At 47.6% G+C, this 24823-nt stretch overlaps 1 protein-coding gene across 3 annotated transcripts; it reads right to left on the bottom strand.

Annotated features, from left to right (window-relative positions):
- Nucleotides 1-27: 27 nt before the first annotated feature.
- LOC116640040 lies at nt 28-24649 on the bottom strand. Of its 3 annotated transcripts, XM_032416843.1 has the most exons (10): nt 24338-24649; nt 8808-9232; nt 7351-7389; nt 6568-6611; nt 6049-6125; nt 2789-2854; nt 2646-2681; nt 2220-2393; nt 1920-1962; nt 28-1661 (listed from the first exon to the last, which is right to left on the bottom strand). In XM_032416843.1, the coding sequence occupies exons 3-10, from the start codon at nt 7380-7382 to the stop codon at nt 1528-1530; spliced, it is 606 nt and encodes a 201-aa protein (XP_032272734.1). In that variant the 5' UTR covers nt 7383-7389; nt 8808-9232; nt 24338-24649; the 3' UTR covers nt 28-1527. The 3 variants fall into 3 exon arrangements, with proteins under 3 accessions (XP_032272734.1, XP_032272736.1, XP_032272737.1); XM_032416845.1 differs by lacking the exons at nt 8808-9232; nt 24338-24649 and having other exon boundaries at nt 7351-7653; XM_032416846.1 differs by lacking the exons at nt 6049-6125; nt 6568-6611; nt 7351-7389; nt 8808-9232; nt 24338-24649 and adding an exon at nt 3513-4126.
- Nucleotides 24650-24823: the final 174 nt, after the last annotated feature.

Genomic DNA, 24823 nt, shown 5'->3' with positions numbered 1-24823 from the left:
CCCCCCCCCCCCCCGCCAGCTCCTCAGCAGGGGCCTGATGGGCCAGTAAACCAGTTGGGTGGCTCCATCCTGGCTTCTGAGTCCCCTCAGGGCCCCCTGAGCAGCCCCTGGCCGTGATGGGGCCTTAGCAGCCTCCCCAGGGCCAGCCCCTACCCCTGCCTGAGCCATCCTTACTTTGCACTTGATCCCATTTGAGAGATGGGGATAGTGAGGGTCAGAAGATCACAGCTTACCCCTAGTCACCCACAGGGACCCAATACTGGCGACCTGGGTTAGTGACAATGTCTGTACTTAGGTCCTGGCTCATGGCAGGAAGAGCTAGAACAAGCTGCTGAGAGCTCTCAGCCGGACCCTGGTGGGGGTAGGCAGGCCCCACTCAGCCTGGACACCCCCCCCCCCCAGCCCACGGGCCAGCAGCTCCGCCGGCACCACCAGCTCTTCTGTCCCACCTCATCTACGACTCCCCCAGAGGTGGGGACTTCAGGGATGGCCATGAGGGGATGTGCCAGGTTAACACCCAGGGCTCAGTCCGCGGTTGCCAGAACTTTCCCTGGGAAGCCTCTGGCAGTCCAGGAGTGAGCCACCTCCCTAAGTCAGTCACCCCAAGCTAGGTGGGACCCCGTCCCCAGCCCCTCAGGGATGCCTGTGTCCAGGCGCCTGCCTAGAAGTTGCCCCTCACGGCCAGGCTAGAGTAGAAGGAGGCCACTCAGCAGGGCTCCAACCTAGGGCACAGTCCTCTGAGGGGCTGGGTCAAGCTGGGCTCTCAGGAGACTTGACCAGGGGAAGGCAGTGAGACCTGTGGGCCCCAGGTATACCCTCGGGACAGGGGCCAGCCTTGGACCCATGTGACAGTGGAATGGCCAGAGGAGGAGGCGGCCACGTGGAGACGTTGGAGGAGGACACCCTGGCTTTCACGCTTGCTCTGCCGGGATACTGTGTGACCCTGGGCCGGTTCCTCCCTGCCCTGGGCTTCTGTTTCCCCCTCAGCCAGTGAGATGGTCGCACCAGATGGCTGCCGGGGCCGGCGGTCCTGCTCTGACTTCTGGGGCCGTGACCGTTAGCCTGGAGCCCCGGCCGAGAGCAGGACCACTGTCCTCCCCGTGCCCACGCCCACAACTGGCTGGTTCTGGACTGAGCAGCTGGGCAGCACCCGCTTAGCCAGGTCTTGGACAGACCCCCTGGTGCATTTAAGGAACAGTGTGGGGACCAGAGACAGGTCAGAGGCCCCTCACTCCCCCAGGTCTCTTTTGCCAGAGGACACCCCTCCACCCCAGACCCAAGAGCATCCCTGACAGAGGTCCCAGCAGCACCTTCTAAATGCGCCCACATGGAGCTCCCCAGCTCTCCGCATTCGGGGACCTCGCTCTGCCCCTCAGCACGGGGTCGGGGGGCCTCTCCAGAGCACCAGCTGCTGTGGCGGGGCTCAGGCGCAGCTCGTCAGGGCAGGGAGTGTGGACGGGGCCCCCCTGAGTTGCGAAGCCCCTGAAAGGAAGCAGCCGGGTCTGCAGAAGCAGCAAGGGTCTGGGTTTATTGGCTCTTCGGTCCTCCGTGGTTCTGCGCCTTCGGGACGTCAGCGGCTAGGAGCCAGTCCAGCCAGAGCTTCCTCAGGAGCCGGGGCACCCCGCCCCCGGGCCGCTCCTCGCTCCCCACCGCAGAGGCCTCTGCAGGGCACAGGCAGGCAAGCCCTGTGGGGCCCCGGCAGGGAGGACCCTTCCCCAGGGCCGGGGGGACAGGCCGGCGCCGAGCAAACGCTCGCCTCAAGTGTCTGCCGACCAGGGAGGAAGCGGGAGGCGGCGGAGACGTTCGGGGAGGACGGGGCGCCTGGCTACCTGGGCTCCCTCCCCGCTCCCCGCCCAGGGCCCGAGAGAGGCTGCGCCCTCCGTCAGCCCCGGGGGGGGGGGGGGGGCGGGCTGTCCTACCAGAAGGGTGCACTGCCACCTCCTTTTGGACCTCCGTGTTCTCCTGGGAAGAGAGCCGGGGCACGGTGGTGAGACATGACAGGTGCCACATGACACAGACGGGCAGGTGGCGGGGGCGGGGGGGGGCGGGGGGGGATGGCAGGGTCCGGCCCACTCTCCCCCCCATAGGGCTCCTTGTGCCACCGGGACAGCAGTTTGGCCCCGTGTCCTTGCGGGTGCCCCACGCCCCCCAACACTGCCCTCCTCCCCCTGCAGTGCTCTGGGCTTCCCAGTAGGGCCCGTGCTGGGGATGATCCTCACCTCCCAGCCTGGGGTCCCTGCCGCCTCTTCCTCAGCCACCTCCTTCACAGCGGGGCCGCAGCCGGCAGCTTCCGCCCCTGGGGGCCTCGCCTCCCCCTCCTGCTGAGACCGGAGCTCAGTCTCCTCCTTGGGGGCAGCACCGCTCAGTCCTCCCGTCGCCTTGGGGGCCATGGCCTGCAGGGAGGGGCGGGAGGGCGGACGGGGGCAGAAAGGCCGCAGAGCCCTCATCCTCCTGCCCCGTCTCCACACCTGCACTGTGTATCGTTCTTCGTTTTCCCAAGGAAGGCCTTCCCTTCTCAGCGAGTTGCAAGTTTCCCGGGGGGGGGGGGGGGGGGGGGGCCCTGCCACCATCCCTGGGACTCCCCTGCCACGAGCTGGGCTGTCTCTGCGTCACATGGAGCTCTGACAGAAGCGAGCCTCACTTACCTTGGCTTGCTTCTTCCCGATCCTGACTCTGCGTCTCTACAGAGGGAAACAGAAGTGACTTCCAGCTGGGAGGGGCCGTCCTCTCACTGTACCTGCCCAGGGTGCCCACTCCAGGGGAAGTGGGGTCCCCAGCCCTTACCTACCTGAGTGGTCACAGGGTAGCACTTATCCATTGGCCCCCACACCGGCCTCAAGCTCTCCCCTATGAGCTGCACGACAAGGAGAGAGCGGAGGGAGGGAAGGCTGAGCTGACACACTAATTCACTACTTCACTGTCAGCGCCTGCATACGCAGACACCTAAGAACTACCTGTCTTGAGAAAGTTAAAACCTGGCAGTTGTGAAACAAGAATAAAACAGAATATGTTGAAAAAACCTCTTAATTCTTGAAAACAAAAATATGATAGAATAATGGGAATGAGAAATCCAATCGAAGTGTAGGAGGTAAAGTTAAAAAAAAATTTTCCCAGAAAGAACAGAGAGAAGAGATCAGGAGCTCCCACAGATAACTCATAGATCTTTCTGAGACAGGGGACAGACAACAGACTGAGGTGGCAGGGAGAGATACCAGATAAATACGGCCCTGTTTTATCAAGACATGATAAGGGACATGAGTTTGCAGAAGAGAAGGAATCACCAAGTGTCCAGGACAATGGATGATAGAGATTCACCCCAGATTTTGTCATCAGTAAATCTCAAAACACTGAGGACAAGGAACCCAAAAACTTCCAGAAATACAAAGAAAAAATTCTGTTCTAGGAATTCAACTTTCCTCCGACTTTTCTTTGAAAGTCTTTGAAGCCAGAAGACAATGAGCATCTTCAAAATCTATGAGAAAAATATTTCTAGTCTAGAATTCTATACCTACCCAAACTCTTAGTCGAATATGAATTAAGACTGTTTCAGACATGTAGTATCTCAGGACTACCCTCAGGAAGCAGAGGTTCCCCTAGAGGTTGTGTTCCATCAAAATAAAGGAGTGACAGGGGCTCCCCAGAGCGACGAGAAAGGGAGGTCCCAGGACAGCTGAGCAGCGAACCTCGAGGACATCCTGTCCGTGTGGGGACCGCAGGAGGGAGGGCTCCCTGAGATATGGCTCTGCAAAAACCATCAGATAAAGCACCTAATTTGTCTAAATGTACTGCAAGGAGATTGGTATTTTTTGGCAGAGAGCCTGGGTAAATTAATTGTAGGTAAAGAGAAAACTAACAGTTAGAAAAGAGGCAAAACCAAAATCACACGCCAAGAATAGTAACCAGGCACACGAGGTGACTCAGCTAAGAACACTGTTCTCACGGTTTCCAAATGTAAGCCCTCCACACGGTCGAACAGAAACTATGACAGACACGCCCCGCGCGGCCAAAACCAGCGGCCAGCGCGGGAGCCCATGTGGAACCACCGGAAGCTCGCCTTCGCCACTCGGAAAGTCACAGCCTCCGACCAAACTAAACGGACGCCGACCACATGACCCGCCAGCCCTGCTGCCGGTGGTGACCAAAGGGAAAGGAAAACCTATGTTGACACAAAACTTATACATGAATATTTATAGTGGGATTTTTAAAAAAGATTTTATTTATTTATTTTAGAGAGAGAAAGCACGAATGGGGGAGGGGCAGAGGGAGAGAGAATCTCAAGCAGACTCCCCACTGATTGCGGAGCCCAGATGCGGGGGCTCCATCCCAGGACCCCGAGATCATGACCTGAGCGGGAACCGAGAGTCGGACGCTTGACCGACTGAGCCATCCAGGCGCCCCACAGCGGCTTTATTTGTAATTGTCCCCCAACTACAAACACCCAAATATCTCTTAGGTGCTGAGCAGACGAACTGCAGTCCAGCCCCACGAAGGACACCTGCTCAGCAAGAAGGAATGAGCTGCTGCTGCGCATGCGCCCAGAGCGGCCTCGGGCGCACCAAACTCAGTGAGAGACCAGACGACAGGCAGGATGTCTCCACTTCCAGGGCAATCTCGCAAAGGCCAGGCTATAGGAACAGAAAACTCTTCACTGGATGCCGGGGGTGGGGGAAGGGCTGACTGCACGTGAGTCTGGAGCAATTTTTTGAAGGGATGGAGCTGCTCTGTTTTTGTGGTGGGGGTTACCCGGCTGCCAAAAATGAGCCCACTGCAGTGGAGGGGGACTTAAAAGCCAAAATGATAGAAAAATCAGCAACAACGTTATTTAAAAGATTTTAACGATTGAAAATGTCATTACTCAGATTAGAAAACACGGCTGTAACTATACTGGAAGCTGGAGGGAGGTGAAGTGTGTGTCGGAGGGCAGTAAATGGACAGTTGTTCCGAGAGCTAAAACCTCAGCTTCCACTGTAGGAATTCACTGGCTAATGTTTAAATCTGAAAAATCAAGACAAAGCAGGATAAGCTTACTATTTAGAAACATGGAAAAATCAAAGGTTCCAGCTGGAAAGGTCAGAGGCTGGGAAGATTCCCATCCTGGGGTGCGGGGATCGTGGGTGGGGCACAAGGAAGCCATTTGTTGGTTTCAGGTCTTAAAACTTTGAAGCATCAAACTACGTACATGCCTATCTTTGATGACGATAAAACTTTTTTTTTTTAAGTGGAAATGTGATCAGTTACTTTAAACCACAACAACAGCAACAAAGAAAGGAAGCAAAGTTGGACTCCGTGGTCTCCAAGGCATCTGCCAACATGGGCCCTCTTAGGGGCTCCCCGCCTCTGAATGGTCAGCCCCAAAAGGTGTAGCGCATCCTTCTCAGTGCTTCTGGGCCGCAGACGGCCTTGTCTCTATGGGAATCCCCTCTTCCCAAGGGCACTGTTCAGAGAGCTGGAGGCCTCCGGAGATCAGGGATGTGGTTCTGTCCTGTCAACGTGGGCGGCCTGGATCCAGTCACTGTCCGCCTGGGGGCCTGTTGCCCATCTACATAAAGTGCGAGCGGCTGGGCGGCTGTGAGGTTTACCATGACCGGGCAGATAGCACGTAGTCCAGCATGGGGCCCTCGGTGGGCGTCCAGCAGCCACCCAGGGCTGGGAGCAGGGGCTTCTGCCCTAGGTTCTTGGATCTGGGACATCGAGGAGAGTATGCAACCCCAGGCAGGCGTCCTGCTCACCACCGCCTCATCCACATGTGAGCGCTGAACCACATTCCAGAGCTACTCACATCAATGAGGGATCATCTGTTCCTTTTGGTTTGTGGACGCCGTGGCCACAGAGCCCCGAGGGGACTACAGCCAGCCCCTGAGGGATGGAGCCTCTGTTTGGACACTTTGCCAGAAGCACAGCGAGCTTCTGCAGAGCCCTCACATTCGCACACACGCACGCACGCACACACACACACACACAGCTGGGTAACAACTGAGGTCGAGGAGCAGGACCTCTACTCAGGCTACAGCGAGACCACCCCGGCCTCTAGGCCTGCACGCTGCCTACCTGTGAGGGTCCCTCAGCAATCTCACCGTCACGGGCTGGCTTCCCCACAGAGCCCTGAAAATAGTAGTACACCACGCCTGCAGGTGGGTGGAGAAAGACTAATTAAAACATTTAAGAGCGATACAATTACTTTACAATGTCAGTATTTACAATGCACCAGAAATCGTATCCTTTTAAACTAAACTGGTAATGAAAGATGTCAGGTATTAAAATTAGGAGAGGATACGTGATTTTTCAATTACAGGTGTGCAGGCCAACGCTGAAGATCCCTGCTAGAGGACAGGAGGTTGTGCGGGTTTTGGTTCGTGGGTTTTCGGTGGGGGGGGGATGGGTTTTCAAATCAAACATGGGTTCAAATCCGTTTCACTAGGAAGTAGGAAGGTACCGAGGAAGGAAAGGGACAGAAGGGCAGCATGGCCAGGCCCTGGGAGCCGGGGGGCAGGCAGCCGGAGTGGGGCAGCCCGGAAGTGAGAACCAGCCCCCCGGCTCCTGCCATGGCCCCAGGGCCCAGGCCCTTACCTGCAAGAATGAAGAGGTGTGCTACATACAGCGGCTTGTAGAGCCTGGAAGGAAAGCGGAGTTGAGGGTCAGGCTGGGGCGTCTCGTGTCCTCACTGCGGGTGGGGACCAGGTTCCTCCCACTCCAAACCCCAGGACCAACTCTGCCAGCGCGTGTCCCACACTGTGAGTGAATAAATCCCTCAGCGGTACTGGGCTCGCAGGGGCTCCCCACTGTCCGGCGGGCCAGGCTCGGGGCCCCCGCCTACACTGAGAGCCAGACTCGGAGCCTGGAACACACTCCCTTCTCCTTTCCTTTTGCACTTATCTCCCTGGGTCCACCCTGCCTTCCCAGCTGGAAAGCAAGGACCCGGCCGTGGTTGGGCACTCAACGCTGGATCTGCTCTTCCCGCGAGGTCCTCCAAGGCCCCCCTACTCTGGACTGACAGATCCCACAATCCCGATCAGAAATTGTATCCCCGTGACTCATCCACCTCTTCTGGGACCCCTCCCTTGCCACAAGCAGAGCATCTTGACGCTGCAGGGACGGTGGCTCCCAGTGTGTGCGTGCACGTGCACACACACACACACTCACACACACACATGCACGCACACACACACTCACACACAGGCAGTTCCCGCCTGCCAGGACCAGGCCTTCCACCCCAACCCTGAGTCCCAGAGATACTGGAACAGTCAAGGAAAGGGGAACAGAGAACCCTATTTTCCCTTCCTCTTAGACCCAAGTGGGGGTTCCCCGTCCTGGTCACTCGAGGCACTGTGGCAGGGCCCACCTAAACTTTACCTCTCTCTCTGGCCGCCCAGTCCAAACACCATTTTCAGTCTAAGAAGAAAAGATGGTCAACAGTCAATGCATCAGGCAGGCCCCGGATCCCGTGTTCCTTTACCAGGTGGCTTATGGGGTGTGTGAGGGGCCAGAGGCGGTCGGGGAAAGGCCAGGACCTCCACCCACAGGGCTCAGCCGGGGCCAAATTTAGGAGGGACTGGGCTAGCACTGGGAGCTTGGGAAATGCTCAGAAATTTCTCCCAAGACCTCAGAGTCCCAAACAAAAGCTGGTTTCAATGCCCTCAGAGCTGGAAAGGTAGTTCTCAGAGAATCAGGATGGGGAAAGGGGTTGGGATAGGATTAAGGAAAAAAGTATCACTCTATTGAACATTTGGTGTAAAATGACCCCAGATGTAGGTGGCTAGTTATTTCAGAAACGCTGTGTAACAGGAAATATTTGAAAGTGTTGGTAGTTTTTAATCATTATTATTATCTCTTGTAATTTAGGGAGTCCCAGGGGAGATCCTTAGCCTCCTCAAAAAGATCCTCTCTATCTGCAATCCCACCAGCATGGCTGAACTCCATACAAACCAAGGCCATGGTAAAGTCAAGGTCTCCGATGTGAGCTGGACCCGGCGTGGCCTCGGGAGCCTCTGCTTCCCAAGGGAGCTCCCTAGTCTCCCCAGGGACAAGTTCAGAATCTCCCTTTAACCCTGCACCCCCACTTTGCCTGCCCCACTCTCAGCAGAGAACTCAGGCGCCCCCAGACGGGAGTTCCTCGACTCTCTGCCGCCAAACCCACCCATTCTCTGCTCCCTCCTCAGGGAGGCGGCTGCCCTGCTCTGTGCTCCCTTCCATCTGGTCTCCCCGCCTGGGTGTTTGGGGGCCCCTCGCTCACTGGTATATTCAGCCTTTCCTTCCCTTCTGGCTCCTAATCAGCATTTCACACGCACTCATCTCTTCCATTAAAAGAAGGCCTTCTCCCTTGAACCAGACCCCTTCCCCAGTGCCCGTTGTGATGGCCCCCTATCCTCCACCCCAGCCCACCAGCTGTCTGCCCTGGGTGTCTTCACTCCTCTCGGCCTCCGCTCACCCCTCAGCTGCCTCCATCTGTTCCCGGCCCTGCAAACCTCCAACACCTCTCCCACCCAGGTCACCAGTGCGCTCTGAGCCCCCAAACCCCGTGGGCCTTTTCCAGGCTTGGCTCACTTCACCTCTCCGCAGGGCCCTGCGTGCCTCCCTTCTCCAGAGCACCTTCTCTGAGAAACCCGCCCGCAATGTATTCACCAGGAAGCTTTTTGGTCTTTTATAACTTGGTGTGAGCAAAGTTATCAGGCTTTTTTCTGAGAGGCGGTCTGGAGGAGGAGAGGAGAGTAAATGGGTCGTGAGGGCGAGCAGAAGAGGGGGAGAAGGGGAATGCCAGGTAGGAAGGGATGAGGCAAGGGGAAGCGAAGAGCTGTAGAGACAATTTTCACCTGCCTGGGTGCTTTACTGAGGACAGCCTTCGAGCCTGCTTGCCAAGGCTGCCAAGCTCGACGGCGTCAGCGGTTTGCAGAGCTCCCTCTGACCGTATCAGAGTCCGGGCAGCGTCCTCCTCGCCTCCCGTCCGGCTCTAGGACCGAGCCTAGAAGGGCACCGGAGCCCAGCTAAGTCTGGGAGCCCAGGGCCCAGCCCCTCCCTTTTTCAAGGAGAGTGGTGTCTGTGTGTGACATCATGCCTCAGGGGGCTTTGTGACAGGACAGCCCCTCCAGTTGTGGCCAGAGCAGTTCGTCAGGCGCCTCAGCAAGGCCTCCAGTCCCCACCAGCCGGAGGCAGCGCCTCTGCAGCCATCTCTCTAGTTCCATCCCGTGCCCCCAGCGCTGCTCGAGCACCTTCGGTGTGCTCAGCGACGTGCAAAGTCCTGCAGGGATACAAAGACATAAAGGTGTGTGAGAATCCGCCTTGTCACAGAGCACAATAGGGATGTTTTCTGAGTCAAAAACAAGAACACAGCTTAACCATTTTTGAGTGTCATCCATCCATTCAACCAGGGTCTGCTGAGCTTCCATTTGGGGCCAGGAGAAATGTTAAAGGGATAGAAAGGCGAACAGGACACAGAGCCTGCCTTTGAGCAGCTTGAAGACATCAAATAGGCATCTTCCGATTCAAGACAATAACCTGCACCCTCCCCAAATTACTATGAATGTAACTAAATAATAATTACAAAACTATGGGGGCATCTGGGTGGCTCAGTCAGTTAGCTGTCTGACTCTTGGTTTCGGCTCAGCTCATAATCTCAGGGTCTTGAGATCAAGCCCTGTGTTGGGCTCTGTGCTCAGCACGGAGTCTGCTCGAAATTCTCCCTCTCCCTCCCCTTCTGCCCTTCTCCAAGGTCGCACACATACTCTCTCAAAAAAGAAAATCTAGGGGCGCCTGGGTGGCTCAGTTGGTTAAGCGACTGCCTTCGGCTCAGGTCATGATCCTGGAGTCCCTGGATCGAGTCCCGCATCGGGCTCCCTGCTCGGCGGGGAGTCTGCTTCTCTCTCTGACCCTAACCCCTCTCATGTGCTCTCTCTCATTCTCTCTCTCTCAAATAAATAAATAAAAATCTTAAAAAAAAAAAAAAAAAAAAAAGAAAATCTAAAAAAAAAAAAATTTACAAAAGTATGGATGTTTAAAACTGAGGAATGCTTAGTTTCATATATACATGAAGTATTTACCAAGACAGACCATATTCTCAACCATAAAACAAGCCTCAAAAATTTTTAAATATTACAGTCGCTTCTAGGGGACGCCTGCCTGACTCGGTCAGTAGAGCATTTGACTCTTGATATCAGGGTTGTGAGTTTGAGCCCCACGTTGGGCGCGGAGCCTCCTTAAAAAAAAGTCATTTCAAGTATGTTCTTTGACCACAATGGAATTAAATTAGAAATGAGTAACAGAAAGACCCCTGAAAAATCTCCAAATATTTAGAAACTAAACAACATACATTTAAATAACATATGAGTGAAATAAAAAATCTAAAAAAAAGTTAGAAAGTATTTTGAACTGAATGAAAATGAAAAAATATCAAAATGTGTGGGATGCAGTTAAAGCAGTACATAGAGAAAAAAATCACAGCACTAAAAACATCTGTATTAGAAAATAACAAATGTGTCAAATGAATTACCTCACTTTCTACTTTAAGGAACTGGAAATGGAAGAGCAAATAAAGCCCAAAGTAAGCACAAGAATTGAAATAAAAAAGATTAAAGTGAAAATAATCGAAAAGAATAGAGAAAAACAATAGAATAAAAACCAGTAACACCAAAAGCTGGTTTTGTGAGGTCAACAAAATGTATAATTCTGTAAATAGACTAGACCAGAAAAAAAATAAGATACAAGTGATCAATATCAAGAATGATGAAGGTAACAACAACGCAGATTCTACAGATACCAAAACAGTAATAAGGGAATATTATGAACACACCATACCAATCAACTGGACAATATAGAGGAAATGGACAAAATCTTTAAAAGACACAAAATACCAAAGCTCATGCAAGAAGAAATACATAACCTGATAACACAATATCTGTTAGAGACATTAAATTTACTTAACATTCCCACAAAGAAAACTCCAGATCCATATGGCTTCACTAGTAAATTCTACTAAACTTTTAAGGAAGAAATAATACCAATTCTACACACTCTTCCAGAAAAAGAGAAGAGAACACTTTCCATCTTATTGTATGAGGACAGCATTATCCGACACCAAAACCAGACAAAGACAACACAAGAAAACAACAGGACAACACCCCTCACAAACACAGGGGCAAATGTTATTAAGAAAATCTTGGGGCACCTGAGTGGCTCAGTCATTGAACATCTGCCTTCGGCTCAGGTCATGATCCCAGGGTCTTGGGATTGAGCCCTGAGTCAGCAGGGAGCCTGCTTCTCCCTCTCCCACTCCCCCTGCTTATTTTCCCTCTCTCCCTGTGTCTCTCTCTGTCAAATAAATAAATAAAATCTTTAAAAAAAAAAATCTTAACTTGGGGGCGCCTGGGTGGCTCAGGCGGTTGAGTGTCTGCCTTTGGCTCAGGTCATGATCTCCGGGTCCTGGGATTGAGCCCCATGTCAGGCTCTCTGCTCAGCGGGGAGTCTGCTTCTCCCTCTCCCTCTGTGCTTTCTCGCTCTTGCTCTCTCTCAAGTAAATAAATAAAATCTTAATATATTTAAAGAGAAAATCTTAACTTGAAACTAACAACTTATAAAAAAGATAATACACTGGGGCGCCTGGGTGGCTCAGTCATTAAACATCTGCCTTCGGCTCAGGTCATGATCCCAGGGTCCTGGGATCGAGCCCCATATCAGGCGGGAAGCCTGCTTCTCCCTCTCCCACTCCCCCTGCTTGTGTTCCCTCTCTCGCTGTCTCTCTCTCTGTCAAATAAATAAATAAAAATCTTTAAAAAAAAAAAAAACGATAATACACTATACCAAAGGAGTTTATCCTCAAGAATGCAAGGTTTTTTCAACATTCAAAACCAATCAACATAATTCACCATATTAACAAACTAAAAAAGAAAAAGCATATGATTATCTCAATAGATGCATAAAAAAACATTTGATAAAATCAACATCTGTTCTGAAAAAAAAAAAACCTCTCAGCAAACTAGGAGGAGTTTGGAACATCCTCAACCTGACGAAAGACATCAATGAAAAACTTAGTGCTAACAATACACTCAGTAGTAAAATACTGAATACTTTCCCCCTAAGTTCAGGAATAGGGCAAGGATGTCTGCCTTCATCCTTTCTACATGATATACTAGAGGTTTTAGACAATGAACTCAGTCAAAAGACAGAAATAATTGCGCCTTTCACCATTAGTAAACCTGCCATACTCCTGAAAAGGGCAACGATGTCAATAATAAAGCGTAACATCAAACTTCCCCACCCTGACTAATCTAGTCCAACAATCAACCTAACATTTGAAAATCTGATGTCAAACTCTATACTTTGAGTAGCGGATCTCCAGAGTCAGAGCCTTATTACTGCATGATTCAGCATTATATATATATAATATACCAAAAAATACATATTTATATGTATATACCAAAAATATATATCTTATAATACTACTTGTGTCCATTTCATAAAAGAGCTATAACATTTTTCTCCATCAATTTCTGTGGCAGATTGCAAATGAGACAAAAGCCTTTCACTTGAAAATATATCATAATGTTGCTCATTGATTAAATAATGTTTTTCAAATTTTGTAATCATAATCAGCCATTATAAAAGATGACCACTCCTTTCAATGAGCTACAAAGCTTAACATACAAAGAAAGAGAATAGGAGAGACAGAGAAAGAGAAGTAAAATCAGCTGGATTGGAAAGGAAGAAGTAAAACTGTCTTTATTTTGCAGAAAACATGATTGTGTATAAAATCCTATGGAATCATACAAAAAGCTACTGTAGTTTAGCAAGGATGAATATAAAAACAAATTATATTTGCTGTGAACATAAAACTACCCTAAAAAATAAAGTATATTTAAAAATTTTTAAAGTCAGGGACACCTGGGTAGCTCAGTCGGTTAAACGTCTGCCTCTGGCTCAGGTCATGATCCCAGGATCCTGGGCTCGAGTCCTGCATCGGGCTCCTTGCTCAGCGGGGAGTCTGCTTCTCCCTCTGCCTGCCACTCCCCCTGCTTGTGCTCTCTCCCTCTCTCTCTGGCAAATAAATAAATAAAATCTTTAAAAATTTAGAAAGTCAATTATATTTCTATATAATAGCAATGAACAATTGGGAATTGAAATATTTTAATACACCATTTTTAATAGCATCAAAAATATGAAATGTGTAGAAAAAAATCTGACAAAAGATGTGTGCAAGATCTGTACACTAAACACGGCAAAACACTTCTGAGAGAAATTAAAGAAGACCTACATACGTGAAGAGATATACCACGGTCATGGATCAGAGGATTCAACATTGTTAAAATGTCAACTCCACCCTCAAACTGATCTATAAATTCAGTGTAATTGTAGTAAAAATTCCAGCAAACTTTTTTAGTTGTTAAAACCAATATGCTGGGGGCGCCTGGGTGGCTCAGTTGGTTAAGCAACTGCCTTTGGCTCAGGTCATGATCCTGGAGTCCCGGGATCGAGTCCCGCATCGGGCTCCAGTCCCGCATCGGGCTCCCTGCTCAGCGGGGAGTCTGCTTCTCCCTCTGACCCTCTTCCCTCTCATGCTCTCTGTCTCTCATTCTCTCTCTCTCAAATAAATAAAATCTTAAAAAAAAAAAAAAACCAATATGCTGTATCTAAGGTTCATATGGAAATGTGAAGGACCCAAAATAGCCAAACAATATTGAAAAAAAACAAAGTTGGTCAGCAATCAAGACAATATGAAATTGTTGATGTCAAGAGAGATGGAACAGAACAGTCCAGAGGCAGAGCCTTATACTGTCAATCGATTTTAGACAAAGGTGTAAATGTAATTCCCTGGAGGAAAGTCTTTTCAGTAAATGGTCCTGGAGAAACTGCATATTCATATGGAGAAAAGTGGACTTTGATTCATATCTCATGCCCAGTACAAAAAATAACTCAAAATTAATCATAGACCTAAATCTAAAACCTGAAACCATAAAATTTCTAGAAGAAAACATAGGAGAAAATCTTTGTGACCACGGATTAAGCAAAGATTTCTCAATATAACACAAAAATCATGATCCATTATAGAAAAAAACTGATATATTGGACTTCATCAAAATTTGAATCTTCTAAAGATACTATTAAGAGAATAGAAAGATAAGCCACAGACTAGGAGAACATATTTGCAAATTCTATATCTAATTAAGAGATCTGTCTAGAATATACAAAGAACTCTCAAACTCAATAATAAGAAAACAAATGATTTTTAAAATGGGCAAAAGATAGGGCGCCTGGGTGGCTCAGTCAGTTGGGCGTCTGACTTTGGCTTAGGTCATGATCTTGGGGTCCTGGGATCGAGGCCCCTATTGGGCTCCTGCTTCTTCCTCTGCCCCTCCCCCCTGTTCGTACTCTCTCTCTCTCACTCTGTCTCTCTCAAATAAATAAATAGAATCTTAAATAAAAAACTAAAATAAAATGGGCAAAAGATTTAAACAGATATTTCACCAAAGAAGATAAAAGATGGTAAATAAGCACATGGAAAGACTCTCAATATCGCTGGTCACTAGGGAAAGAAAATGCAAATTAAAACCATAAGATATCACTGCATACCTACTAAAGACTGTCTCAAATTAGAAAGACTGACCGTTGACGAGAAATGGAATAACTGAAATTCTCAACCACTGCTGATAAGAATATAAAATGATATGACTAGTTCTGGGATTTTGGCAGTTTCTTTAAAAATAAAAACATACACCTGCTGTGTTACCTGCCATCCCATTCTAGGTATTTACCTGAGAAAGGAAATGTATTCCACACAATGACATGTACACAAATATTCATAACAACTTTATTTGTAATAGCTCCAAAGTGGAAACAACCCAAATATCCATGAACAGGTGATTAAGTAAACAAAATGCAGCCTATCCACATAATGGAATGTGCTCAGCAATAAAAGCAATGGACCACTGATCCCCATAACAATAAGGATGAATCTCAAGATAGTTTTGCTGAGTGAAAGAAGCCCAAAAAGAAGGATACTTATGGGGCACCTGGGTGGCTCAGTCGTTAAGCGTCTGCCTTCGGCTCAGGTCATGATCCTAGGGTCCTGGGATCGAGCCCCACATCGAGCCCCACATCGAGCCCCACATCGAGCCCCACATCGAGCCCCACATCGAGCCCCACATCGGGCTCCCTGCTCCGCGGGAAGCCTGCTTCTCCGTCTCTCACTCCCCCTGCTTGTGTTCCCTCTCTCACTGTCTCTGTCAAATAAATAAATAAAATTTAAAAAAAAAACAAAAGAAGGATACATACTGTATGATTCCATTTATATAAAATTTTACAAAATGCAAATACATTTTCATGACAGAAAGCAGATCAATGGTTGTCTGGGATGGAGCTCCAAAGAGGGAGAGATGGGGTGCAGGGATTACAAAGGCACATGAGGAAGTTTTTACGGGTGATAGATATGCTCATTCTCTTAATTGTGATGATGGTTTCACAAGTATATGTTATCAAATACCAATATCAACAGTTTGTTGTATGCCAATTATACATCAATAAAGTTGGTTTTAAAAAGAGTAAAGTGGGACGCCTGGGTGGCTCAGTCGTTAAGCATCTGCCTTCGGCTCAGGTCATGACCCCAGGGTCCTGGGATCGAGCCCCGCATCGGGCTCCCTGCTTCGCGGGAAGCCTGTTTTCCCTCCCCCACTCCGCCTGCTTGTGTTCCCTCTCTTGCTGTGTCTCTCTGTCAAATAAATAAATAAAATCTTAAAAAATAAATAAATAAATAAGTAAATAAATAAAATCTTAAAAAAAAAAAAGGAAAGAAAGAAAGAAAAGAAAACATTAAGGCAGAGGGGAAAACCAGATTACCTAAAAAGAATAAAGACTCAGAATGGTATCAGAATTGCCACATGCAATACTAACTGCCAGCGGAGAGTGGAGTAACGTTCTACAGAGTTCTCAGGGGAAATGATTGTGACTCAAGAATTCTGAGTGAGCCGAGTCAGCTTTCAGTGTCAGGACAATAGGAAGGTTCTCAGTGGTCCCTGGGCCCAGACACCAGCCTGCCACCTGCACACTGCCTCTCTCTCCTACCTCACACCACAGAGGTAAAAGAATGTAGATCTGAAAATAAATCCATAACAGCACCGGACAACAAAAGGTGATGCCTGGTACACCAGAAGCTATAAGGAATCCCTCGATAATGGAAGGCGGAAGGAGGAGGTCGGCAGAGGACACGAAAGCACTAAATACAGGCAGAGAGCGTCGTCGTGAAAGGTGGAAGGTCCCTGGGGTCTCTGACTGTTCATCAAAGTGATAGGTCTGGGGAGCAGGACAGAACCCGATCAGGAAAACTGGCTGGGGAACTCATGTGAAGCAGAAAGGTGACAGACTTCCTCTCTCCCACCTGTGGCAAGCAGACAAAAACAGAGGGATCAACCACCAGCTGAGAGCAACCCATTCGAGGATTCTTGGCCAGAGAAGTGCTGGGTGGCTGGTAACGAACACCCAGCAGGAATGGGGAGCCCCAGCACCCTAAAGTCTAACCACAAGTACAGCCTGACGGGCAACGTGCTTTCACGACCCCACAGAGACGAATAAATAAAAGCATTCAAAAAGTCTATCAAAGTATTTTTTTAAAGATTTTATTTATTTGTCAGAGAGAGCGAGTGCACAAGCAGGGGGAGCGGCAGGCAGAGAGGCATAAAAAGAATATGTTTGCAACCTTGGAGTAGAAGAGATCTTCTTACAAATAAGACACAGGGGGCGGGTGGGGGGCTGCCTGGGTGGCTCAGTCGGTTAAATGTCTGCCTTTGGCCCAGGTCATGATCCTGGGGTCCTGGGGTCCAGCCCCACATTGGGCTCCCCTGCTCAGCAGGGAGTCTGCTTCTCTCTCTCTCTCTCAAATAAAATCTTAAAAAAAAAATTAGACACAGGGATGCCTGCGTGGCTCCTCTAACTCTTGATTTCACCTCAGGTCATGATCTCAGGGTCGTGAGATCAAGCTCCGCGTTGGGGTCCGAACTCAGCACGAGTCTGCTTGAGATTCTCTCACTCCCTCTCCATCTGCCCCTCCCCGCCCTCTCAAATAAATAAATAAAATCTTTAAAAAAAAAAATAAGACACAAAATACTTAGACTATATAAATATTTAAACTTCTATATGACAAAGCCATCAACAAAGTTGAAAACAAACAAGAAATGGAGTATTTGCAGTATATGTGGCAAAAATTAATACAGAGACCACAAAAAATATTCCTGCAAATCAACTGGACAATGAAATAGAAAAATGGGCAAAGGATACAAAGAAATAAAAGTGGCCACGTGACAAGCAGCTCAATTTCATTAATAATCATGAAAATTAAGAAAAAAAAGAGAGCTATTATTTTCTCCCCTCAAGTTGGCAAAACTGTAAAACTGATAATATTAAATGTTGAAGTGGGTGCAAGGAACCAGTACTTCCAGTCACTGAGGAGAGGGCACTTGGCAATACCCATGTAAAATGCACATACCTTTTGCCTCAGCAATTCTACTCCTAGTTATCTGTTCCAGAGAAAACCCCACTCAGATAGGCTTAAATGAGGCATGAATGAAGATGTCCCTGGGTTTTAATAGCACAGAGTTGGAAACCACTAGATCTATGAATAGGGGAACAGCTGAAATATGAAATATGATATATCCACATTACAAATTCTTTCCAGAACTGACATGAATCAGATCTAGAGAAACTGAGAGAATGATCTTGGAGACATTTAGTGAAAAAAGTAAGATGGGTATGGTAGGAGCCATGAATACACAACCTCTCCAAAATTTCAGCCCACATTTCAAATGTGCAAGAAGTAGTGAAATTGCACACTTCTTTGTTGTTATATATTGTTATATCATTTTAATCTCCGAGCCCTCAACTCAGGTTGGCGGGAAATGAATCCTAAGTCATTCCCGAGGCATTGTTGCCACTCACCCCCTGCCCAGAATTTTACCAGATTCCAGGAGTTTGTGCAGTGCCAAGGCTTACGAGGGCAAGGACTATGTCTCCATCTCCTCTATGTCCTCTGTATTTGGCTCAATGGCTGGCCGCAAACACCACTCAGGAAATGTCTGGGGAAATGCAGGCCATGGTCACACAGAGGGTAAGGGCCCGAAATCCAGATTCCTGCCCCCTATTCTCTGCTCCTGAGGACTCTGATTTCGGCCCATGCTTTGTGAGATCTCCCTCTCTAGGTGGCAACCTAAAGTGATAAGGTTATTTTCAGAGCCAGCTTCACAGGCACGCAACGTATGCAGTCACATGGGGCCCTGGGCTCAGATGTACCACACCTCGTGTATCTCCCCCTTCCTACTGAGCACTGTCAGAGGAGACCTAGCAGAGAGGCGGGACTTTCACCTTTGACCATGGGTAAAAAGCAACCTCCCTCGCATGGGGTCTGTGGAAGCCACAGCGGAGGAGCAGTAATGAGCACTCGACCCTTAGCGACCCGAGAGGTGTAAGAGGAAGATCTGTAGGCAGCCAGAACTACCTCTCCTGCTAATTACTATGAGGCCCTCCTTAGTGCCAACTAAGGCCGAGTGGGGAACCTGGACTTCTTTCCCGACTTGTAGTAACAAGGAAGCTTCTCCATTTCCCCTGCTGGAGTGGTGTCAAAGGAAGCTACCATTAAAAAAAAAAAATAAGCTCCAGGATCTCATAACATAATACCCAAAATGTCCAGGTTTCAATTAAAATATCCCTCATCATATCCAAAACAAGAAACAGCTTAAACTGAACAACAACAACAAAAAAACCCAATCACTAGATGCCAACAGCAAGATGACAAAGGCAGAATTATTTGCAAAGATTTTAAAGCAGCCATCATAAACATGCTTCAACAAGCATTTATGAACATGCCTGAAACAAAATAAAAAAGTCTCAGCAAAGAAACATGAGATAAGGAAGTGTGCCTGGGTGTCTCAGTCGGTTGAGAGCGTCTGCCTTCAGCTCAGGTCAGGATCCCAGGGTCCTGGGATCAAGCCCCATGTCAGGGTCCCTGTTCAGCGGGGAGCCTGCTTCTCCCTCTCCCTCTGCCTGCCCCTCCCCCTGCTTGTGCTCTCTCTCTCTCTCTCTCTCTGTCAAATAAATAAATAAAATCTTAAAAATCTTTTTATTTTATTTATTTGAGACAGAGAGAGAACATGAGTGGGGGTAGAGGGGCAGAGGGAGAGGATGAGCGAGAAGCAGACTCCCCACTGAGCATGGAGCCCGAAGTGGGGCTCCATTCCAGGACCCTGGGATCCTGACTTGAGCTGAAGGCGGATGTTTAACTGACAGCCACCTAGGCGCCCCTCAACTGACTTTTGATAAAGGTGCAAAAGCAATTCAGTGGAGAAAAACTGGGTTTTCAACAAATGGTTCTGGAGTAATTGGACATCCACAGGCAAAAAAAAAAAAAAAAGAATCTTTATCTAAATCTAACACCTTATACAAAAGTTAATTCAAAATGCATCATGTACTTAAATGTAAAACATAAAGCTTTGGGGGAAAAAATCATAGAAAATCTTCTGAACCTAGGGCTTGGCGAAGGGTTCTTCAATTTGACACCAAAAGCACAATCCGTAAGAAGGAAAAAGTTGATAAGTTGGCTTTCATCAAAATTAAACACCTTTGCTCTGGGAAAGACCCTGTTGAAAAGATGAAAAGACAAGCTACAGAGTGGGAGGAAATATTGGCAAACCACATATCTGACAAAGGACTAGTATCTAGACTATATAAAGAACTCTTAGAATTCACCAGGTAAACAAACAATCTAATTAGAAAATGAACAAAAGACATGAAAAAACATTTCAGTAGAGAGAATATAAGATGGGAAATAAGCATTTAAAAGGATGTTCAACATCACTACCCATAAGGAGAATGCAAATTAAAACAATGAGGTATCCCTACACACATCTGTCAGAGTGGCTAAAATACAAAAGTTACTGCAGCAACACAGAACAGGATATGGAGGACTGGACCACTTGTACATTGCTAATGGGAGTGTAAAATAGTTCAGTCACTCTGAAAGATAATTCAGTAGTTTCTTTCTTTTTTTTTTTTTTTTTAAGATTTTATTTATTTATTTGACAGAGAGAGACACAGTGAGAGAGGGAACACAAGCAGAGGGAGGGGGAGAGGGAGAAGCAGGCTTCCCGCTGAGCAGGGAGCCCGATGCGGGGCTCGATCCTAGGATCCTGGGATCATGACCTGAGCCGAAGCAGACGCTTAACGACTGAGCCACCCAGGCACCCCAAAAGTATAACATTCTTGAAATGACAAAATGGAGTCCCTTTATCAGGGACCAAGAAGGGGTTGGGGGAAGGGAAACATGAGGGATCCTTGTAATGGGAATGTTCTGTATCTTGATTGTATCAATATCAATATTCTGGTGGTTCTATTGTTACTATTATTTTACAAAATGCTACCATTGGGAAAAACTGAGTGAAGGGCACACCTGACCTTTCTGTTTTATTTCTTATACATATGAATCTACAATTTACTTTAAAATGTGTGGTATAACACAGGGAAGATGATAAAAGCCGCTTTCCCTTCCCTATAGGGACCAGAAAGAAAAGGCCAAGCAGGAGGCGCTGTATGGCTGTGTTTCTGGACCCTGATGAATCAGTTCCTGGTTTTGCCTCCATCTGGGGACTCCAAGTGGGGTGAGAGAGGGAGGGAGTGGAAGAAAAACACTGAATAAGAAATCTGGGGATCTAGTTCTCACTCCACTATCAACTGAACAAGTCTCATAAATGTCGACGGCTTCAATTCGACTCAATGTAACATTCACTGGGTACCAAGGACAGTGACAAGAGGGGCTGGGGGTAGTGGTAAGCCTTTAACCCACATCTATATTAACACCCTCCCCCCAATAAAGTAACATTCTTTGTTACAGAATATTGACATTTTCTTAATTTGGGGCATAATGTACAATGTAAGTAAAAAATAGGGTCTTAGATGCAAACATAGGATCAAGAAAATACCCTGGATAAACTCCACCCCCTCCCCCACAAGACTGCCACCCTTCACTGGCTCTTGATCACTAGGATCTACTCTGTGTAATATGTTATACGGATTGAGGCTAAAGAAAGTTAACAGGATTCTCATAATCTGATTAGTAGACACTTAACAAACATCTGTGTGCACCAAACATCTTCTAGGCACTTCACATTACATACATTACCTCCTTTAATCCTCACAACCCTGCGTGGTAGCCACTATTATCCCCATTTTACAGATGTGGAAACCAAAGTTCATGGGGAAAAGGTAACTTGACATACGGCTTGTAACTGGTATCAGGAACTGACAATAAATTCTTTTCACTATATACTACTTTGCTTCTAATTCTATAGAGGATATTTATCTTCTGTACTGTGTTAATCTTTCCCAATTTTCTAAAATCATTGTTTTTAACAAAGACAAACAGGTTTTTTTTTTTTTCTTTCTTTAAGGCAAAGAGAGCAAGAAGGCATTATTAAAATACACTGGACTTCACACATTTGAAAAATCATCTGAGGTCATTTTTCCCAATAGCTTGATTGAGATATAATTTACATAACATAAAATTTATCCTTCACTCATTTTAAGTGTACAATTCAAAGGACTTTAGTCTATTTACCAAGTTGTACACTACATCACAAACTAATTTCAGAGCATCTCCCTCTGCCTAAACAGAAATGCAAATGATAAATTATTGAACACTACATCTGAGACTAATGATGTACTATATGTTGGCTAATTGAATTTAAATAAATAAAAAAACCCAGAAACCTCATGCTATATTCACTCTGCATTCCCACTTAACCCACTCATCTGTGTAGATTTGCCTTTTCTGAACCCTTTATATAAATGAAATCATACTATATGTATTTTGCATCTAGCTTTTTTCATTTAGCATAATGTTTTCAAGGTTGATCATAGCTGAAGAGTATTCCATTGTATGGATATATCCCACATTTCTAACCACTTTTTTTTTTAATCCATCAGCTGATGGACTTTTGGGGGGTAGTGGTAAGCTGTTGTTTCTACTTTTTGGTTACTGTGAACAATGCTGCTATGAACATTTGCATATGGACAAATGTTTTCATTTCTTCTGGGTAGATACCTAGGACTGGAGTTTTTAAGGAACTGCCAGGCTGTTTTCTGAAGTGGCTGCATCATTTTACATTCCCACCAGCCGTGTATGAGAGTTCCAATTTCTCCACATCCTCACCAACACTGACTATTGTCTTTTTATTCTAGGATTCCAGTGGGTGAGAAATGGTATCTTGTTATGGTTTGTTGTTTTTTTTTTTTAAAGATTTTTTATTTATTTTTTGACACAGAGAGACATAGCGAGAGAGGAAACAAAGCAGGGGGGAGTGGGAGAGGGAGAAGCAGGCTCCCCGCGGAGCAGGGAGCAAGGCAGACGCTTAACGACTGAGCCACCCAGGTGCCCCTCTTGTTATGGTTTTGATTTGCATTTACCTAATGACTAACCATGTTGAGTGTCTTTTCATGTATTTATTGGTCACTGTATATCTTCTTTGGAGAAATAGCTATTCAAATCCTTTGCCCATTAAAAAAAATACTTTATTTTTTTGAACAGTTTTAGGTTCACGGCATACTTGAGTGGAATGTACAGAGATTTCCCATATACCCTTACCCCTCAACCCCAGACTCCCCTGTTATCAACATCCCCCCCTACCAGAGTGGTGCCTTTGTTACAACTGATGAACCTCCATTGACACCACTGTCATCCAAAGCCCATAGTTTACATCAGGGTTCACTCTATGGGTTTGGACAAACGTATAATAACAGATATCAACCACTACAGTATCACACAGTCTATTCATTCCTTGCTCCCTCCCCCCAGCCCCTAGCAACCAATGATCTTTTTATTGTCTCCACAGTTTTGTCTTTTTCTGTTATGCCATAGAACTAGAATTATACCGCATACAGCCTTTTCAGATCGGCTTTTTTCACTTAGTAATATCCATTTAACTTTCCTCCATGTCTTTTTTTTTTTTAATATTTATTTATTGATTTTAGTGGGGGAGGGAGAGGGGAAGAGAGAGGGAGAGTCTTAAACAGACTCCACACTGAGCATGGAGCCCAACTTGGGGCTCCATCCCAGAACCCTGAGATCAAGATTGGAGCCGAAACCAAGAGTGGGCTGCTCAGCCCACTGCACCACCCAGGCTCCCCCCTCCACGTCTTTTCATGGCTTGATAGCTCATATCTTTCTAATGCTAAAGAATATTCCATTGTGTGGATATACAAAAGTTTATTTATCCATTCACCTCCTGAAGGACATCTTGGTTGCTTCCAAGTTTTGGCAAATATGAATAAAGCTGTTATAAATATCCGTGTGCAGGTTTTTGGGTGAATAAAAGTTTTCAACTCCTTTGGGTGAAGACTGAGGAAAGTGATTGCTGGATCATATGGGAAGAGCATGTTTAGTTCTGTTAAGAAATTGCCAAACTGACTTCCAAAGTGGCTGCCTGATTCTTCATTCTCACCAGCAATGACAGAGTTCCTGCCATTGGGTTTGTCACCTTTGCTTTTTTTTTTTTTTAAACTAGGCTCCATGCTCAACATGGGACTTGGACTCATGACCCTGAGATCAAGAGTCAGATGCTCTACCTACTGAGCCAGCCAGGTGCCCCATCTTTGCTTGTTTTTAAATCGGGCTATTTGTCTTTTTATTACTGAGTTGTAAGAGTCTTTGATGTATTCTAGATACAAATACTTTATGGAATATATGATTTGCAAATATTTTCTCCCAGTTTGTGGGTTGTTTTGGAGGCCATTTTTTTTTTCAATGAAAAGGAATGTTAAGCACTAAATTCACAGATAGTGGTTACTCCTGGAGGAGGCAGGAGCGTGTACGGGGTTAGAATTAGACAGATATGATGACGTAGGTGCTGTGAGAGGTAGAGCACAGACTCCAGGGCCAGCTACCTGAGTCTCAAGCCAACCCTGTCAAGTAACTTCGTCTCTCTGTGTCTCAGTTTTCTCGTCTGTAAAATGGGTCTAACAGTGCTTATCCCACAGGTGTGCTGTGATGCATGTGTTCATATGCCTGGACCCTACACCACCTGTCTCCTGGGGTGCTAACAGAACCTCTCTGATCCCTGAGATTAAAGACCAGATAAAATGGTCTAGCGCGCCCAGTGCGCGGCCTGCCCTGCGGTAGCTGTTATCTCTGCCTTAGCAGCTCCGGGCCGCCCGGGATGGTCAGAGGCAACCTCAGTAGGAAAATGCCAGCAACGGAGGGGATACCCGGGATGGCCGAAGCAAGGCTCCTTCCGGCTCCGCATTTCTGGGCTGCTTTTCACAGAGGTCCACAGGTTAGGATGAAAACGTTCTTGTCTAAAACGGGGCTGATGATAGAACATACCTCCCGGGATGCGGAGAAGCGCCAGGAAGCCAACGGCCAGGAAAGCGCTTTGGCAGCTACACAGCGTTTCCGAAGAGTTGGTGTATTGGGGAAATAAAGAAAAAAATGTTGCAGCAGAAAAATCACACAGGGGCCAGGCCAGCGCCAGGGAAGCCCAGGCGCCATGCGGGGCTTCCGCCGCTCCTGGGGACCCGCGGCCCCCGCCCGGGGAAAGCGACCCGCGGAGCTCTGCGAGGCCCGCGCGCCCACGGGCGCAACCAAAGGAGCGCGGCGAGCAGGTGGCCGGCGGGACGCTAGGGGACTCCAGGCAGCTGCTCCGCGGCCAGTCTGGCGCTCGAGCGTCCCCTGGCGGCACTGTTGGGCCACGGTTAGGACCACCAACGGCTGAGCCGGGGTTTCCGCACCTGGGCATGCGCAGCTCCCCGCGGCCATTCCCCCCCCCCCCCCCGAGATGGAGGCCTCCCAGCCATTCAGAGAGCCCCACAG

Source organism: Phoca vitulina, unplaced genomic scaffold (genome assembly GCF_004348235.1).
Source record: "Phoca vitulina isolate PV1807 unplaced genomic scaffold, GSC_HSeal_1.0 scaffold19, whole genome shotgun sequence".
NCBI lineage: Eukaryota > Metazoa > Chordata > Mammalia > Carnivora > Phocidae > Phoca > Phoca vitulina.
This window is presented reverse-complemented; position numbering and strand designations above follow the sequence as displayed.

Coding starts and splice junctions, on each gene's coding strand:
- LOC116640040 (XM_032416843.1), bottom strand. CDS start 7,382: ATGGTGTTTGGACTGGGCGGCCAGAGAGAGAG. Junction 6,612..7,350: donor CTGGGCGGCCAGAGAGAGAG/GTAAAGTTTAGG, acceptor CTTTCCTTCCAG/GCTCTACAAGCCGCTGTATG. Junction 2,855..6,048: donor TTGCTGAGGGACCCTCACAG/GTAGGCAGCGTG, acceptor CTTGTCGTGCAG/CTCATAGGGGAGAGCTTGAG.